The sequence below is a fragment of the Tiliqua scincoides genome, chromosome 1, assembly GCF_035046505.1.
Source record: "Tiliqua scincoides isolate rTilSci1 chromosome 1, rTilSci1.hap2, whole genome shotgun sequence".
Lineage (NCBI taxonomy): Eukaryota > Metazoa > Chordata > Lepidosauria > Squamata > Scincidae > Tiliqua > Tiliqua scincoides.
The window spans coordinates 260345933-260365818 of record NC_089821.1 but is presented as its reverse complement, the minus strand read 5'-3'; the positions used below and the strand labels follow the sequence as shown (position 1 = coordinate 260365818).

General features: G+C 43.7%; 1 protein-coding gene across 1 annotated transcript in view; it reads left to right on the top strand.

Annotated features, from left to right (window-relative positions):
• The window catches only part of THADA (THADA armadillo repeat containing), a 169580-nt gene that overhangs the window by 71334 nt on the left and 78360 nt on the right, over nt 1-19886 (top strand). The window contains exon 28 of the mRNA XM_066624487.1: nt 800-931. Coding sequence (XP_066480584.1) covers nt 800-931 — 132 coding nt within the window. The remainder of the gene's footprint in view (nt 1-799; nt 932-19886) is intronic.

Here is a 19886-nt window from a genome sequence, read left to right as displayed (position 1 = left end):
TTTTATTCTGCTTTTCCCTCAAAGGGCACCCAAAGCAGCTTTGAAATGTAAAAATATAATGCATTAATTCTTTGTTCTTGGCTTTCATGTTTTTTTCCAGAACAAATCTTGAAAATTATTAAACAAATTATAGTGAAACAATTATAGAGAATGATGGGCATCTTCATTATATACATGAGAAAGATTAATAAAGCCATCAAATAGACCAGGGGTGCCCAAACCCCTGCACTGGGGCCACTTGCGGCCTTTGAGGCCTCTCAATGCAGCCCTCAGGGAGCCCCCAGTGAGCCCCCAGTGAGCCTCTGGGCCTCTGGAGATTTGTTGGAGCCCACACTGGCCCAACACAACTGCTCTCAGCGTGAGGGCAACTGTTTGACATCTCACATGAGCTGTGGATGAGGGCTCCCTCCACTGCTTGTTGTTTCACATTTATGATTCAGTAGTGGCAGCAAAGGAAAGGCCAGCCTTGCTTTGTGCAAGGCCTTTTATAGGCCTTGAGCTGTTACAAGACCTTAATTCATTCATATAAGTTCCATCTTTAATATATTCATTTATGTAAACTTATGTAAATTTATTCAAATTTTAAATGTAAATTAATTCTTTTTTCCCCCGTCCCCCCGACACAGTGTCAGAGAGACGATGTGGCCCTCCTGCCAAAAACTTTGGACACCCCTGAAATAGACTAATGCAGCAGAGCATTTTATTAATATTCTTTAGTGTATAATAGGGTAGTTTCCTATTAAAGGTACCTATAGAAATGTCTGCTGAAACCTGCATCTCTACTACTTTTTCTTTATAGTGAAACTGGTGAATCGAAGCTGCACCCAAGTTCATTTCTCTTGCTTTTGATCTTGGGAAAACTGTATCTTTCACCGATGGATGGTACATATTCTGCCCTCACCATGGCACCCTTTGTCCCCTTTATTTTGAGGTGAGTTTTATATTTAATCTCAAGCATATTTAGTCTGGTTGGAAATATTCTTAGTTGTTTTATAGTATAATCCTATTCATGTCTAAGTAAATTCCACTGTGTTTAGTGGCCTTAGTAATAAAGATAATATTCATTAAAAGATATTTTAGTTCATTCAGGATATTAGTTTTTCCATGATTGAGAAGCAAATGCAATATAGTATGTAAATTTATGTATGCATGTAATGTTGCGTTTGCACTAGAAAAAACAAAGTACAATCCAGGATTAAAACCCAACCCTAACCTGTAGTGGAAGAGGCAGACTGACTGGCCTGTGCTTTATCCAGCACAGGTTAGGAGGTGGTTGGAGGGCAACGTGGGATAAGGAGGTATTTTCCCTCTTACCCTGTGTCATTTCTCAGCCATCCATACTTGGATCTGCGGGACTTCACTGGCGCAAACCTGAGTAGCCTGTATAAGGCTGCTTGGGCCTGGGACAGAGATTAGGATTCATTGTAGGCTGCTGCAGCCAGTCCCGGGCCCAATCCACGTCCTGGACTACCTTCCCTTTGCCCAAATATGCTCCCTCCCTACCTATGTAACCCCCCTCTCCCATCCCCTGTGCTGGCCTGCACAGTAATTCCTAAACTGTGAGCTGTGGCTCCCCCAGGATCTGTAGAAACCAGTCAGGAAAGCCATGGAACTCTTGCAAAAAAAACCTGCCATCCTATACAATGTTTATGATTGTAGCCGTAATGGGGAGCCGTGGCTAATGACCCAGTGAGTCAAAGGAGCCACCAGTTGAAAAGGTTTGGGAATCACTGCCTTAAAGGTGGTTGTAAGGACTGCATCAATGAAATACATGTAAAGTGCTAACCATGTTCAAAAAGCACTATATAAATGTCAAGTGGCAGATCATATGCTTGCATTCATGAAGTTCCAGACTTAATCCTTGGCTTCTCTAGCTAGAAGGATCTTGGGTAGCAAGGCTGGCAAAGATCTCTGTCTGAAATGGACTAGCTGTCTGACTATATAAGATAGCTTCATATGTCCATGTAGTCACTGAGGACTCTCTTGTGTAAACATAACATTATTTTGCCACCTTTTCTATGTTGTTTGTTTGACGTATGCTATTTGTGCTTTAAATTAATGCTTTGAAGGGTGCCAAAGGTATTATAGAATCTTCTTACCCAGATTACTGGCATTCATTATACATGGAACACTGCCCACTCTAGTTGATTTGTGCAAGATGTAAATATTTGTAAAGGGTGGCTGAAGCAGCAGAAATGAATTGGAAGCCATTTCACAAGTTATGGATCCAAATTTAGTGACCTTTGTTCTTGGTCATGAACTGTGGAAAGTAAATGTTTTATTCAGTTGTTCTCATTCAAAGAGAAATGGTATGGAATGTTATTTAGACAGAGTGTTTATTTTCTTTCTAATCTACGAGAATGGAAATAGTCTAGAACAGTGTTTCTTAAAGTGTGGGTCAGGACCCACTAGGTGGGTCATGAGCCAATTTCGGGTGGTTTCCCATTCATTTCAATATTTTATTTTGAATATATTAAACAATGCTACCATGGTATGTGACTGCATTTGGGGAAATGTTACAGACCTGTACTTTTAACAAGCTACTATGTATATTCTTTTAACAATGATGGTCAATGGGACTTACTCCTGGATAATTGTGGGTTGGATTGGAGCCCAGGATTGTTAAAAAATTTTCTACTTAATGATTTCACTTCCAGTGGGTCCTGACAGATTCTCATTCTAAAAAGTGGGTCCCGATGCCAAAGGTGTGAGAACCACTGGTCTAGAAACATGGTTTCTATGTATCACCTAATCCAGTTATGGAGACACCCTGGCCCTTTACTCCTTGAAGATAAACTTTGAAAGATCAAGTACTCTGGCATCGCTCCCAGTATGCTTAGCATTTCCTACTTAGTTTAAAGAGCCTGCACAGAGGAAAGAGAGATCTTGATCTGTCCTCCACTGCATTCTTGAATCATTGCAGAAAATGGAAAGCATACTGGGAGCAGTCCCTGCTTGCTTGACAATTCCTGTTTAGTATCAAGAGCCCGTGTAGAGGAAGGAGCCAGGTAAGCAGGCACGTTTGCTTTTAAAGAGCCTGTGGAGGAAAGAGCAAGGTGAGGGAGCCAGGTTGCTGTGCTCTGAGAACTGAAATACAGAGTTCTCACTCCTTCCTCTGCGCAGGATCTTTACACAAAGCAGGAAATGTGGAACATGCTATTCATTTCCTGCTTTCATTAAAGAGCTACACAGAAGAAGGGGCCAGAAAGGAGGCTTGCACTGTCTGCAGCAGCAGTGTGGGCGGAAGTTGCAACCATGTCTTCTCTAGCCCCAATCCACTGTCTGATGCAAATGGGCTTGTTTGCCTCATGGATGGACTTTCCCTGGTGGAGTGGTTCTTTGAAAACCCCTTATACTAGAAGTTAGTTGCACAGCTATTTGAATCCTAACTTAACTCTGTCTCCTTTGAAATAACTTCAATGATAAATTTTCAATATGGTGAATTATGAATGGTTTATTCTCTGGCTTCTTTCTCTGGATGACAAATATTTAATCTATATGTTAAACACATATTGTTAAATTGCCTATTATCCTGTGAGGCAGGAACTACCAGAGCCACTGCTAACATTCATGAAGGAAGCAGGCAGGCAACTGCATCAAACTCTGTGAGACTATTACTATTATAGACAGACTATCCCTTACTATAATAGAAGGTATTAGCAGGTTTTGAGAGTGCATTGGATTTTATTGATGGCTCAATCATAACCCTTACTAGTACTGGCCAAACACACATTCTGTTGGTGCAGGCTGCTGCAAGGCAGCCATAAGGCACTTTGCAGCAGCGCAAGCTGTTGGCACACTGGCATGTAGAGCCTTTCCGTGTGCAGCAGCAGATGTTGGGAGACCTGCTGGAGTAGGTAGGCCTGGTGCGGGGGGCAGAACAGGGTGGAATGGGGAGGAGATGGGGCAGGGAATGTGTGGATTGAGCCTGGGAGGGGGGTGGGATTGGTGGCAGTGGCTCACGCCAAATCCCAAGCCCCTTCCTGAGCCTGCTATGCCTGCCTGGTGCAACCCGGACTTGCTCCTTCAATTAAGCTTGCGCAGGTCTAATTTGCCCCACAAACAACTGCTAGGGCTTAACCCGCAGAGACCTCCAACAGCTAAAAATCTCCAGGATACAGCAGAATCTGTGTTGGCACTGCTGTATCACCACATGGGGATTTAGCTAGGATTGGGTTGTGAATCACTTTATAACAGTGCTTATCAAAGTGTGGTCCATGGACCAGTTGCAGGATTAAAATGAAATCTCCTGTCTCCTGGAGCTTCCTCCATCTGGTTTCTCAGTCTCCTGAAGCTTACCTCACAACCTGGACACATTCCAAGCCTCATGAGAGACTCTGAGAAGCCAGAAGGATCCAGGAAAGACCATGTTAACCTATGTACCACAGATTAGCACTATATACAATATATATAGTGCCAGTCCATGGTACATTGGTAAAATAATTGCTAGTTTGCGACAGTGGACCCTTTGAGTGGCACCGACTTATAAGATTCCCTGTCTGTTTCTGAATTAGCTTCTTGACCATTGCAAAAAGGAGGTACAAAGGTGGGGAAAAAAGCAAACTTTTTCTACTCCAACAAAAACAATATTTAATCTTGCTACAGTTTCTGAAAAACTTTTGCTAGATAGACTTCTATAACAGTTAGGCATGCCATGGTTTTAAAGTTCAGTCTGACTATGCAAAGGTTAACACATAGAGTCCAAACACTAAGAGCACTTATTTGAATAATAAAATATATGATATCTTTCCAAGATTTTCCAGCTGTTGCATGATACAGCTTGTATATTTTGCTTTGTTTATACTCCATCAAAAAGCAAATCCCTTTAGATTAATCTGTAGGGAAAAACCCCCACTAGTCCAATTCAAGTGAGAAGAAAGATCACAGAGAGATTTCATTTTAATCCTGCTTGTTAAATGCAGACTCATTGCTGGTGCACTGTTTATTTTTTAACTTGAAGGATCTATGTTTCATTTTAGAATGTGTGCAAACATAGTTAGCTTGATTTGCCACCAGCACTTTTTAATCTTTTGAGACTTTATTTGACAAGTCAAACGATTTCCCATGTTTATTGCAAACTGCCAGGAGGAAACGGTACTTTTTATAGACAGGAACTCCAGGATCAGATACAGTATTGTTGAAGGCTGCTTTTGTGATTGCAATAACAAGGAAGCAAGAATTGGCACCCCAACCTGGAGTTTTATGACATGTTTACATCTACCATGCAATTGTGTTTCGGTGCCTTTCTCTTTCTACTTTCTTCAATAAATCTGTGCTGGGTAAACTTACTGACAACAGGTAATGGTTGAGTGACATACAGTGGCAATCAAAAGATGAAATTCTTTGAAAGGAAGGAAATTGGATTTTTTTCCACACTTCATTGGAACCTAAATTTTAGTTTTGTATCACACAGTGGGTCAAAACAGTGTTCTTTTTTTGTTGATTGCTTTGAAAGAAGCTGTATCAGGCCAATTTGAGCTTTGATGAGCCCTTCCTGTAACTTGCGTATGAAGAATTTCTGTAAATCTGTAGAATCATGTTCTAACAACCAGTCAAGATGTTCATCAATAAGTTGCTGAAATAAATCATGTTATAATACTGTGTCTCCATACTGGGACTGATTTTCCTTAAAATTCTGTTCCAGTTCCTTTGTTGGTCAGGCAGCCCTATACTAGTTTGTTCAGTCAGATCCACCCAAGTATCTCAGAGATGTTTGTTTGTATCCTACCTATCTAGCTTACTTCTTCCTAGTCGTTTTTGTATCTCCTGTTTGCTTACACCGCTGGTTAGTTGCAAACAGAAATCTAAAACGCTTTATCAGGGGTGGCCAACATGAAGCACACCATTTGCCACTTTTTATGCAGAAAATTTTCAACATGCCACTCCACTGTAATGTCTTTTAGCTTTTAGCTATTTGCTCCTACAAATTCATGGGTAATATATGAGTGCCCAGAAGGTTGATGGCTACAAATCGATGGTAAGGCCACACCTGGAGTATTGCGTCCAGTTCTGGTTGCAAAATATCAAAAATGATATAGGGGAAATGGAAAAGGTGCAGAAGAGAGCATCCAAAATTATTACTGGGCTGGGGCACCTTCCTCATGAAGAAAGGCTACGGCGTTTGGGCGTCTTCAGCCTAGAAAAGAGACGCCTGAGGGGGGTTATGATTGAGACATACAAAATTATGCATGGGAAGGATAAAGTGGACAGAGAGATGCTCTTTACACTCTCACATAACACCAGAACCAGGGAACATCCACTAAAGTTGAGTGTTGGGAGAGTTAGGACAGACAAAAGAAAATATTTCTTTACCCAGTGTGTAATTAGTCTGTGGAACTCTTTGCCACAGGAAGTAGTGATGGAATCTTGTCTAGATGCCTTTAAGAGGGGATTGGACAAATTTCAGGAGGAAAAGTTCATCACAGGTTACAAGTCATGGGAAGTATGTGCAAGGTAGAGGTAGGCTACCTCTGATTGCCAGATGCAGGGGAGGGCACCAGGACGCAGTTTGTCTCCTGTGTGCTCCTTGAAGCAGTGGTTCTCAAACTGATGGGTCATGTCCTACCAGTTTGTGTAAAGGTTCCCCTGTCCCTTTAAGGGGCGGGGGAAGGGGAGAAGCAGGGAAGCAATCCCCAGGATCCTGTTCATATGGGGGGAGAGGGGGTTGCTTTCACTTACTTTTAAGTAGGTAGGGCTGCTGGATGTTGCAGAAGGTGCGGGGAGTCTTGTGCAGCCCCCCACAGTGATCTCTGAGGCTTGGAATCTTCAGCAAAAGGGGCACAAAGCACCTCCATTTTGCAGGAGGTGCTTTGCGGCTACTTTTACTGAACGTTCCAAGCCTTGGAGTGCTGCACAGGGCTCTGCGCACCTCCTGCAACATCCAGCATCCCCTACCTACATAAAAGTAAGTGGAAAGCACCCCTTGCCCCCCCCCTTAGGCCTTCGCCCACAAAGACTTACTGAGGGATTACTGACCTTTTAGAATTCTTTGAAAAGGTCAACAGGCATGTGGATGCGGGAGAACCCATGGACATTATATATCTGGACATTCAGAAGGCGTTCAACACGGTCCCTCACCAAAGGCTGCTGAAAAAACTCCACAGTCAGGGAATTAGAGGGCAGGTTCTCTCCTGGATTGAGACCTGGTTGAAGACCAGGAAACAGAGAGTGGGTGTCAATGGGCAATTTTCACAATGGAGAGAGGTGAAAAGCGGTGTGAACATAAGAACGAAAGAACAGCCCCACTGGATCAGGCCATAGGTCCATCTAGTCCAGCTTCCTGTATCTCACAGCGGCCCACCAAATGCCCCAGGGAGCACACCAGATAACAAGAGACCTCATCCTGGTGCCCTCCCTTGCATCTGGCATTCTGACATAGCCCATTTCTAAAATCAGGAGGTTGCACTGTATATGTATATTCATGGCTTGTAACCCGTAATGGATTTTTCCTCCAGAAACTTGTCCAATCCCCTTTTAAAGGCGTCCAGGCCAGACGCCATCACCACATCCTGCGGCAAGGAGTTCCACAGACCAACCACACGCTGAGTAAAGAAGTATTTTCTTTTGTCTGTCCTAACTCTCCCAAAACTCAATTTTAGTGGATGTCCAGTGGTTCTGGTGTTATGTGAGAGTGTAAAGAGCATCTCTCTGTCCAGTCTGTCCATCCCCTGCATAATTTTGTATGTCTCAATCATGTCCCCCCTGAGGCGCCTCTTTTCTAGGCTGAAGAGGCCCAAACACCGTAGCCTTTCCTCATAAGGAAGGTGCCCCAGCCCAGTAATCATCTCAGTCGCTCTCTTTTGCACCTTTTCCATTTCCACTATGTCCTTTTTGAGATGCGGCGACCAGAACTGGACACAATACTCCAGGTGTGGCCTTACCATCAATTTGGACAATGGCATTATAATATTAGCCGTTTTGTTCTCAATACCTTTTCTAATGATCCCAAGCATAAAATTGGCCTTCTTTACTGCCGCCGCACATTGAGTCGACACTTTCATCGACCTGTCCACCACCACCCCAAGATCTCTCTCCTTGGGGTCACAGACAGCTCAGAACCCATCAGCCTATATGTAAAGTGTTGATTTTTTGCCCCAATGTGCATGACCTTACACTTACTGACATTGAAGTGCATCTGCCATTTTGCTGCCCATTCTGCCAGTCTGGAGAGATCGTTCTTGAGCTCCTCACAATCACTTCTGGTCTTCAGCACGCAGAAATGTTTGGTGTCGTCTGCAAACTTTGCCACCTCACTGCTCACCCCTCTCTCCAGGTCATTTATGAAGAGGTTGAAGAGCACCGGTCCCAGGACAGATCCTTGGGGCACACCGCTTTTCACTTCTCTCCATTGTGAAAATTGCCCATTGACACCCACTCTCTGTTTCCTGGTCTTCAACCAGGTCTCAATCCAGGAGAGGACCTGTCCTCTAATTCCCTGACTGTGGAGTTTTTTCAGTAGCCTTTGGTGAGGGACCGTGTCAAACGCCTTCTGAAAGTCCAGATATATAATGTCCACGGGTTCTCCCGCATCCACATGCCTGTTGACCTTTTCAAAGAATTCTATAAGGTTTGTGAGGCAAGACTTACCCTTTCAGAAGCCGTGCTGATTCTCCCTCAGCAAGGCCTGTTCTTCTATGTGTTTTGAGATTTTGATGAGGCATTCCACCATCTAACCCAGTATAGATGTTAGGCTGACCGGCCTATAGTTTCCCGGGTTCCCCCTCTTTCCCCTTTTAAAGATAGGTGTGACATTTGCTATCCTCCAATCTTCTGGCACCATGGCCATATTGAGGGACAAGTTGCATATCTTAGTCAAGCGATCAGCAACTTCATTCTTTAATTCCTTAATAACTCTTGGGTGGATGCCATCAGGGCCTGGTGACTTATTGATCTTTAATTTATCAATGAGGTCTGAAATATCTTCTCTTTTAACCTCTATCTGACTTGGTTTATCTATTTGACTCTATCTCTTTTAACCTCTATCTAACTCCTTGGTCAGGAGGGGCTGTTCGGGCAGCGGTATCTGCCCGAGGTCTTCTGCTGTGAAGACAGATGCAAAGAACTCATTTAATTTCTCTGCCATCTCTAAGTCTCCTTTTATCTCCCCTTTCCCTCCCTCACCATCCAGAGGGCCAAGCGCTTCTCTGGCGGGTTTCCTGCTTCTAACATATTTGAAGAAACTTTTATTATTCCCCTTAATGTTGCTGGCCATGCGTTCCTCATAGTCTTGCTTGGCCTCCCATATCACCTTCTTACATTTCTTTTGCCACAGTTTATGTTCCTTTTTATTCTCCTCATTAGGGCAAGACTTCTATTTACGGAAGGAAGCTTCCTTGCCCTTTACAGCCTCTCTAACTTGGCTGGTTAGCCATGCGGGCACCCTCCTGGATTTAGTGGAACCCTTCTTTCTATGTGGTGTACACCTCTGCTGGGCATCTATTACTGTTGTTTTTAGCAGCCTCCATGCACTCTGGAGAGATTGGACTTTTTACCTTCCCTTTCAACCTCCTTCTAACCAGCCTCCTCATTTGAGGAAAGTCTGCTCGTCGGAAGTCAAGGGATTTTGTGAGAGATTTGCCTGGTATTCTTCCCCCGATGTGCATGTCAAAACGGATCGCAGCATGATCACTGTTCCCCAACGGCACTGTTCCCCAACGGCTCTGTAACATTGACATCTCTAACCAGGTCCTGTGTACCGCATAATATTAAATCCAGAGTCACTTGGTGTGACACATTAAATCCTGATCCTTGGTGTGACCCAAGGATCTGTCCTGGGACCAGTGCTTTCAACCTCTTCATAAATGACCTGGAGACAGGGTGAGCAGTGAGGTGGCTAAGTTTGCAGTTCATACCGAACTTTTCTGAGTGGTGAAGACCAGATGTGATTGTGAGGAGCTCCAGAAGGATCTCTCCAAACTGGCAGAATGGGCAGCAAAATGGCAGATGCGTTTCAATGTAAGTAAGTGTAAAGTCATGAACATGGGGCAAAAAATCAAAACTTCACATATAAGCTAATGGGTTCTGAGCTGTCTCTGACAGATCAGGAGAGATCTTGGGGTGGTGGTGGACAGCTCAATGTAAGTGTTGACCCAATGTGCGGCAGCAGTGAAGAAGGCCAATTCTATGCTTGGGATCATTAGAAAAGGTATTGAGAACAAAACGGCTAATATTATAATGCCGTTGTACAAATTGATAGTAAGGCCGCACCTGGAGTATTGTGTCCAGTTCTGGTTGTCACATTTCAAAAAGGAAATAGTGGAAATGGAAAAGGTGCAAAAGAGAGCGACTAAGATGATTACTGGGCTGGGGCACCTTCCTTATGAGGAAAGGCTACGGTGTTTGGGCCTCTTCAGCCTAGAAAAGAGGCGCCTGAGGGGGGACATGACTGAGACATACAAAATTATGCATGGGAAGGATAAAGTGGATAGAGAGATGCTCTTTACACTCTCACATAACACCAGAACCAGGGGACTTTCACTAAAATTGAATGTTGGGAAGGTTAGGATAGACAAAAGAAAATATTTCTTTACTCAGCGTGTGGTTGGTCTGTGGAACTCCTTGCCACAGGATGTGGTGATGGCATCTGGTCTGGATGCCTTTAAAAGGGGATTGGACAGGTTTTAGGAGGAAAAATCCATTATGGGTTACAAGCCATGATGTGTATGCGCAACCTCCTGATTTTAGAAATGGGCTATGTCAGAATGCCAGTGCAAGGGAGGGCACCAGGATGCAGGTCTCTTGTTATCTGGTGTGCTCCCTGGGGCATTTGGTGTGCCGCTGTGAGATACAGGAAGCTGGACTAGATGGACCTATGGCCTGATCCAGTGGGGCTGTTCTTATGTTCTTAGGGAGTAAAGCTCTCTGAAAGTTTGAGAACCACTGCCTTGAAGCATTTGGCGGGCCACTGTGAGATACAAGAAACTGGACTAGATGGGCCTTTGTCGTGATCCAGCAGGGCTCTTCTTTTGTTCTTAAGGTACAAAACAAGAAACATGGTAGTGCTGTTACCTATTTGGGGCTTTCCAAAGAGATCTAGCTGGCTGCTGATGAGACCAGAAAGATGGCCTGCATGTGCCTTTAGTCCAGCCCAGTAGGACTTGTTCCAAGGTGTGTTCATTGCTCTTCAGCACAGCACAGCCCCCCCCCCCGCCTGCCCACCTTCTCATCCTTCCGATCCCTAGGATCTCTTTGTGGATGATTTTCTTGAAGATGGTATCTATGCCGAATGGGGCTTTGCTGTTCTCATTGGACATCTCTGCACTGCCGTGTTCAGCCCCTACCACTTGCTACAGCCCACTCCTTATCTCTTCAGTGCTCCATCAATACTGGCTTTCTTGGGTAAGCAAGTGACCTGCCAGTTTGTGGAATGCAGTTCACAAGAATCTGGCCTATTGTTTTTCTTTCCTGTCCATCATTGTTTTTCCTGACTTTCCCCATTTTCCAACTAGAGCAAATCAAGCAGTGAATTATTATTAACAGTATTTATATACTGCTTTTCAGCTAAAAGTTCACAAAGTGGTTTACAGAGAAAAATCAAGTAACAAATGGCTCCCTGTCCCAAAAGGGCTCACAATCTAAAAATCACAGTGTAGGCATGGCTGCCCTGAATGCACCATTAGTGCTGGAAACTTGGGGGCATGCTGTGTAAGGCGTTGCAACAAACAAAATAAGCAAACGATAAACTGCTGTAGTGCTTTATTTTTATTATTTAAATGTTTTTGTGGGTGCCACTTAGAAATTGTCCACGTGCCACAGGTTGGCCACCCCTGCCCTACAAGGAGAAGGAAGAGCAGTGATTTTATGTGAGAAAACAGCTGCTAGAAAGTTCAGTAACTCTTCTGTGCCTTTTGTTCACAAGATTTGTCTCCCCAGGTGCATTGTCTTTTTTTTTTTTTTTTAAATATCAAGCTTCATTTCTTGTATTTGCATGTAATGTACACTGTGGCCTATCAAGTAGTGTGTCATACATATACTACTTTTATTTAAAATATAACTTGGTGCACACAGATTGGTCATATTCCATCTATCACACTTCTTTCAAGAACTAGAACAGAATTTTTAATTATGTATGCCTAATAATATATGTAGACAGTGGTAATCCCAGTTTACCTACCAACAGAATCATTGCCCTCTTTAAAATATGTTGATGCTTGGAGCAACTATCAGAGCTGTGATTTCTTTCAAAAAGATTTACCCATATTTGTTACCACTATCCTAATGCATCTTGCCACAAGCCATGGATAAGGAAAAAAAATCAAAAAGCCATTGACAATTTTGTAAAATGCTTGCAATGCGTCTTACAAATTGGGCAGTATCAAACTTATAACGGAATGTTTGTAGGTAGTTTGTCAATCTAAGTCACAAAACAGAGTACTAAATATAGCTCATAAATCTTGTTGCAAATCAAAATGCTTGGTTGGCTTTGTTAGCTAATTAGAATTGCACAGTTTTTAGGCAACAATGCTGTATATTTAAGTGGAGATGGGTTGTAATTAAGCCAATTTAAACAGAGGATTTCTCTCCCAGGAGTACAGAGATCAGTCTCTATATCTGGAATAGCACTTTCTCCTAGAAGGAAAACAAGGTCACCCATTGACCTCATCATAGGCAGGACCTCCCTGCCCTTGTACTGGAAGCAGTTTTCACCGAGCTCCTAAGAACTCAGCATTCCTTTCAGACCTCTTTTTGCTTTTTCCTTTTTTAAAAGTTGCTTCCCTTCCTTCCACTCCTGGTAGCAATCAGGAAGGGGGCATAGGTAAAGAACTGTGGAGGGACAGGCCTAGCTCCACATGAAGGAAAGTCTTTTATCCTTCTGCTTTTCCCTGTGGATTAAGGCTGCTTTTCCCTGTGGATTAAGGCTGCAATGATCCATGTAGACCCCAAAATATCAATGTTGCTTGCTGCAGTGGAGAGATGACTGACAAATGACTACAACGGCTCTCAGTTTGTCTCAGCTCAATCTCCTGGGAAACAACCAGAGGAGCTCTGGGGAACAAAGATTCTTGAAGCCTTGTTTTTCCTCAAGGTTCCTATGAATCACTCAGCAGACACCCCCTGATCTCATTTGCCAGCAGTCTTAACTGTGGGATGGATAAGGCAAGTAGTGGTCAAGAAAACCATCTAATACATTTCTTGCAAACTATCCAAATTGAACTAAGGGTCATCCTTAAAGAGAATGAAAGAAGTAACATTACATAAATCCAAGATTAGCAATGAACCTACAAGTGAAACACAGAATGCCCTTCCGCTTGCATCAATTCAGGTTCTAGTTCCCTGTGCTACAGCTCTTTGCACTCTGCATCTAGATTCCATTCTAGAAATGGTGGCAGACATATTAAATATAGAAAGAATCCTATGCATCCCCTACAATAATAAAGTGGGATCCTCCTACACACCAGAAAACATTCTGGGTTTGATTGAATTCTTCCCAAGAGGTCTTGCACTATTTTCTTCGATCTAGAGGGGAGTAGCAGGACTCATAGCCTTCTAAAGAGTTCATCTGTGTATTTTGACAGATCCTTTGATTTACTTCACAAGGAAGAGTGTGATGCCCAGTCTGAACCAGACGTGGTAGTCCTGTTCTCGGGGCGGGGGGAGAGAAGGAACGACCCCTTTTCCGTTTCTATGAAGACACAAAGGAAGTGCTGTTAACAGTCCTTTAAGCCTTCCAGATCATTCTAACAGTGGTATAGTGGTAAACTTTGAAGTGATTATACATGTCAACACTCATAGCCCCCTAAGACTACAACAAACAAACAAAAATTGTTTTTTTCAGTTATTTATTTTATTCCATAAGTGGTGTTCTCCTGCCACTTATTTCTATTTTCTTTTCTGGCCAGTTATTCTCCCCCCCCCCCATACCAGATAGGAGGTAATTGTCAACATTTTGTACCCAGATGTGTCAAGTTCACATCAAATGCCTATGTAGGGGAAGTACATAGGGATGGCCTATATCTACAATTAAGTTATTTTTGCTTTGTTATTGATTCTTGAGTATGATTATGGTTTTCTCCCCAAGTATCCATATTTGTTTCTGATTAGGAAACATGTTTGCAGCTCTGTTTTGTCTAGGACAGGAGAGGGCTGCTGTTTCTTGTGAGCTCAGAGGTTGACCTTGGCTTTGTAACAGGAGGAGATGCTTTCCTAATTGTAGAGGCTGTATACCTAGAAGAAATAGAATTTGACAAGTAAAACATTTCTCTTCATGGTTTGTCAATTAAAATTGCTGCTAAACATCAATCCTTTAAATGAGTTCACTGTGAAGGAAAAATCTACAGAGGAAAAATGGAGCCATGCAGCCCAGTCCTATTCAGACACCATAACAATGTTATATGGATGCCAGCATGACATCCGTCATTATCCTAGCCCCATCCTGGTGATGCTGCACTCTTGCAGGCTTAACAAGGGCCAAGTGCCAAGCCTGTTCTGGCAAAGCAAAGCTGACCCAGTGCTTCCCAGTAAAATCTCCAGCATCCACGGAAATGGCAACATAGCCAGTTGCAGTGTCCTGTTGATAGCATGTCATCAGTGCATCATCTGTGTGACATTTGTGCTTCATTGGTGATGTCCAAGGAGCCAACTGCTGCATCCAGTTAGCCTTAATATTGTCACCCAGTGAAGTTTCACCAGGGTGAATTGAGCAGGGGGTAGGTTGGCTGGTGCAAGGCCAATGAGCAGCCAGTGATGGGAAGACACCCCTGTTCTTCGCAAGGAACTAATAATACAACCACAGGCACCATGAACTATGAGGGTGTACTCCAAGGACACCGCACACAAACACAAGGTGGCATAAGGATGTCACAGTACCCTTCTGCCCCAGGAGTCACAATGACATCAGCAGCATTGAAGTATCAGCAAAAGCAAAGAACTGTTTATTTATTTATTTGATTTATATTCCGCCTTTGTCCCCGAAGGGCACCCAAGGCAGCTAACAATCAATACAGTAAAATGCAATATAAAATACAAATAAAAATGAACTTTTTACCCAGGGTTTATGTCCCCTCATCCTACCCATATAAATGTATGTATACATCCAAAGAATACCTTTGGAGCAGAGCACAATTAGAAAGGTAAGTTCCCTAGAACAGGGGTGTCCAAACTTTTTGGCAGGAGGGCCATATCTCTCTGACACTGTGTTGGGGGCTGGGGAAAAAATTATTTTACAATTCAAATTTGAATAACTTTACATACATGAATATATTAGAGATGGAACTTATATGAATGAATGAAAGTCTTGCAATAACTCAAGGCCTGTAAAAGGCCTTGCACAAAGCAAGACCTACCTTTCCTTCGTTGCTGGTGCTGCATCACAAATGTGAAACAGCAAGCAGTGGAGGGAGCTCTCATCCTACCAATCACACAAGAGATCAAACAGTTGCAGTTACGTTGGGCCAGTGCGGGATCCAGCAACTCTCTTGAGGGCCAGAGGCTCATTGGAGACTAGGAGCTCCCCACGGGCCAGATTGGGGATCTCCGAGGGCTGCAAATGGCCCCCAGGCCAGGGTTTGGGCACCCCTGCCCTAGAAGAAGGCACAAAACATAGGATGTAGTTCACATGTGACAGGCTCAAACCCAGCCAAGGGACTTGCTGTTACAGGCAAGGCAGTAAGCTTTTGCATGACTAGCCAGAAATACTCATGGCAGGGACAAAAGAAGAGAGGGAAGTGGATCTAGAGCACACATCAGCTGCTCCATAAAGGTGCTTACAAACCACTTGCCCTCAGCAGGACACAAGCAAAGAGCTCTCCATCTGGCAATTAACACCTCCATCACCTCAAAGAGTCACAACTGACTGGCAGGCTACAACCACTGGCTCAGTAAGTAAGAGCACCATATAGGCCAATCAGTGAGGTAACATAGGACACGGCATCTACTGCAGTGGTCCTTTCAGCTAGCCACATCCACACACCATGCCCTTTGCTGCATCACTAGCACCTGCCAACATGGTGTGCATGCTGGCATGCACCTGCCAGTAGGCTGCCCCTGGTCCCCTTGCCACTGCCCACCACATACCATGGCAGCAGAAAACAGGGGGCTCATGAGTACTGAAATGTTTCTCCCTCTTGGAGACCAAGAATTCAAAGTGAGGATGTTGCAATCCCTGGAAACGGAGAGGCCTCTCCCCCTTGCAGAGCCTCATCCTGAGGTGAGGCGAGGCAAAGAACAACTAGGTTGGGTAGAAGGAATCCTTCTCAGCTAATAAAGAAACAACAAGGGTGATCCAGCCACAGATTTTAATGAACTGCATCAGTGACAGCAGCGTCTGAAATGTGCAGGTGGGGTTGCCAATCATCTCTTCTTTAGCAGGGCTGTTGTGTCATTGCAAGTTAACAGGTGTCAGTGAGTTCTGGCTGCACCAGTTCGTTTACTGTCTGCTGTGGAATTTGCAAAGCCACAGGGATATGGTGAGAATAAATAGATCAGCAACTTCTCCAAGTAGCAGCAATCACTGCAAGCAGGTCACCCTTGGGATCCATACTATGTCTTCACCTGTGGGAATCAAGGTGGACAGAGAGAGTAGGAAGGACTTGACAATGGTGTCTGTCACACTTGATCTCTAACTTGAAATGTGTTCTCAGTGTTCATGGGGGAGAGTGGTACTACCGGTGATGATAGCAGGAGCTGCAGAGGAACATTGTTCTACTCCCTAAGCCAGTGGTTCTCGAACTTTTCCGGCCCAAGGCTTCTCTGATCCTTGTTGCCATTGGCCATGGCTCCCCATTACATCACCTCAGCTGTTACCCCCAAAATGGGGATGAAGGTGTTATAATTATGCACTAGAAACAAAAAAAACAGCTGCCAGCACTCTGAGGCTGCAATCCTAACCACACTTATCTTAGAGTAAGCCCCATTGAACAAAGTAGGACTTACTTCTGAGTAGACCTGGTTAGGATTGTGTCCTGAGTTTGTTAGCAGCACACCTGGAGGGTTTTGGAAAGGGAGGGAGGGAGAGAGAGAAGTGATGAATTTGATGAAGGGAGGGAGTGGGAGAGGAAGACTTTGTTTTGTGTGTATCTGCTAATTGCGAACTGATGTGAAACTGAAACCCAGAGACAGTTTGGCTGCAATCCTAACCTCACCTTCCTGGGAGTGAGTTCCATTGAACACAGTAGGAATTACTTCTGAGTAGACGTAGCTAGGATTGTGCCATTTGTTTTATAATAGCAGCCAGCATGGGAAGTACCCCTCCCCCCAGGAGGCAGGAGCAAAAAGGGAGTTCGCTGAAAAGGAATGGGAATTTTTATTTTTTAATCAATTTTTTGAGACAAAGCTTGATTGATCAAGAGCAGCTTTTTTTCTTTTTTGAAGGGGGAGGAAAAAGAGAAAGGTGAAGATCCTTGGTTAAGCTGACACAGACCCCATGCCTATGCAGGTCTACTCAGAAGTAAATCCCATTTGATTCAATGGGGCTTACTCCCAGGAAAGTGTGGATAGGATTGCAGCCACACAGAGCAAGATTACAACTCACCCCCAAAGTAGAAGGGGGCATGCTCCCCCCAGGCAAGACAGAGGAATGTAGGCTGTGGACACCCCCCCCCCCAAGCAGGCTGGGCTCCTTCCCAAGTGGAGGAAAGTGCTGCACTGCCTGTACTTACTGGTCAGGTTTCCCTCCCAGTTTGAAGCTACCAGGAGTGTGCCCTGTGCTGATGAGATGCAGCAGCTTCACAGCTGCCCAGCCAGCTGTCTCTCCTTTTGGCAGGATGGCTCCACCGCTTCCCCCCAACATGTTTCACAAGCCCCCCCACCTCGTTTACAGCTCCAGAAAAGCAGCAAGAAGGGAGGCAACACGTGCTGCTGAGCAGAGCAGCTGTGGCCACCCCTCTCCCCAAGATGCCTTACGATGCCCCTGGGCGCTAGCTGTGTCTCCCTGCTGAAGCACAGATTGAATACCTCAGCCCTAAGCAATGGTACAGTCCGGAAAAATGGGATTCTAATGGCTGTTTAGCAGTAGCAACTTTTGGTCCCCTGGCATGTGAAAAAAGGAGCAGGTACCTCCTACTCTTAGCTGTTTCAAAAGAACAGGAAGGTTAGGCAACACAGTTGATAGCAGGCACACATGTATAATTCAGGCGGGCAGGGAGTAAATACATGAGGGGGAGATACAACATCAGTACATTGTGACATGGAATTACCTCCTCCCCTTTGTTTACTTGTGTGAAGTGCACTATACTTGCTTCCCTGTTTGAGTAGTAGAGGTTCCAGCGGAGTTGTCTGTTCTCCGGAGGCAAAATATCTGCAATTAGAATTCTGAGGAGATAAATGTTGACAAACTGTCTTGCCATACATGTGAAGGTCAAGAGACTGTTTGTGCAGAGTGTGCATCAAGTGCTCTTTCACTATGGTCCCCATCACCAAGGTTCCCTTTGAGAGACCAAGGAAGTATAATCTCTGCTTCACATGTTCTCATCTGAGATGTAGTCTTCCTGGCAAATCTACTCTGGCATTGACTTTCTAAATCTGATGTTTGAGAGATACAGTATATGTCAAGCATGAGGGTAGAGAGGCACCTGCTTCTACATAATTCCTCTGTGTTTAACATCAGCTATTTAGTATAGAATGATTTTATTTTAACCTTAATATGTTATGTTATGTTTATCCACACATATCCATGTACAGGTGTACCCCATTATCCCCTGGGCTTCTGTTTTGGAACCCCTGTGGTTAACCGAAACTGCCAATACCAGGAAAAACACCCCCACCTCCCGGAGACGAGGAAAGCTCCACTCCTCTCACTTTGGGAGCATCTTCTGAGCCCAGCTGAGGCTGCCAACATCTGTCCATGGCCTCTGCCAGGCTCAGATGGAACCTTAAAAAAACACCTTCTGGTTTCTCTATAAAACTGGAAGTGCCGTTTTTAATGCCTTATAAGGATATGGCAGCCCCCCCCCGTATTATCTGCCATTGGGTAATAAAGAGTTATAAGTTTCTAAATGCTTGTATGTTTAAAATTAACCAGGTAAGGCACCGAATGCATATAGTGTTTGATTTATAATCTGTACAGCATTTACTGACTAGAATGAAACTAATGCAATTAAATAGAATGGAATGCAGTTTTAGAGTTGGAGGTGAAAAAAGCCCTCTGAATCATGTTTTTGGAAAGTACCTTTGCACAAAATATCTGGCAGTCACAAACCTTGACAGTGTTCCCATTTTCCATTCTTTGTCTTGAATTGAGGCCAGATTCCTTTGAGAAATCGTCATTTGTAAAAGGTTTTGAACAGAAAAGGGGGGCATTTTGAGTGTACAGTTACTGCTAATCAGATACCAAACATCTGCAGTATTGTCAGGGTTAATTGTATTTGAAAATAAACACTTTTATACACATGAGTTTGTTCAGTTTACATAAAGCACAAATTTGAATGCATGTGCAGACAAATTATTTTGTGCTGTATTGTGGTCATTATCTAAGTAGAAGTACTGTACATTATTCTCATTTATTTAAGTTCTTCTTACCAAGAAATTACTTATCTTCCTCTTCCTAGAAATAGTTGTCAGGGTCTTGAAAAAAATCACACGGGAGATTGGGGCTAGACTACAAGGTTGCTATGTTTTGTGCATGACTTCCTATAAGGTGTATCTGACTCTTTAGTTCACTGACCTTGGTTCCAGCAAGGGATACTCAGTTTCACTATTTAGGAGCACAGTTTGGTTTAATGTTTAATTATTTTGTTTTGTATATTGTTATTCACTTTCGTTTTATGGTAAGAAGAGTTGGAAAGAAATCTTTAAAAAATAAATGTTCATGGTGACATGCGTGAGTTTCAGATGGGAAGAGAGCTCATGCATTTCAGCAGTCAAAGTTTTTATGCTATGCAAATCTGCCCTTGTAATACTCATCTTGGGAAAGGTTTATTATGAGCAAACCATTCATACTTTTTGCAAGTCAT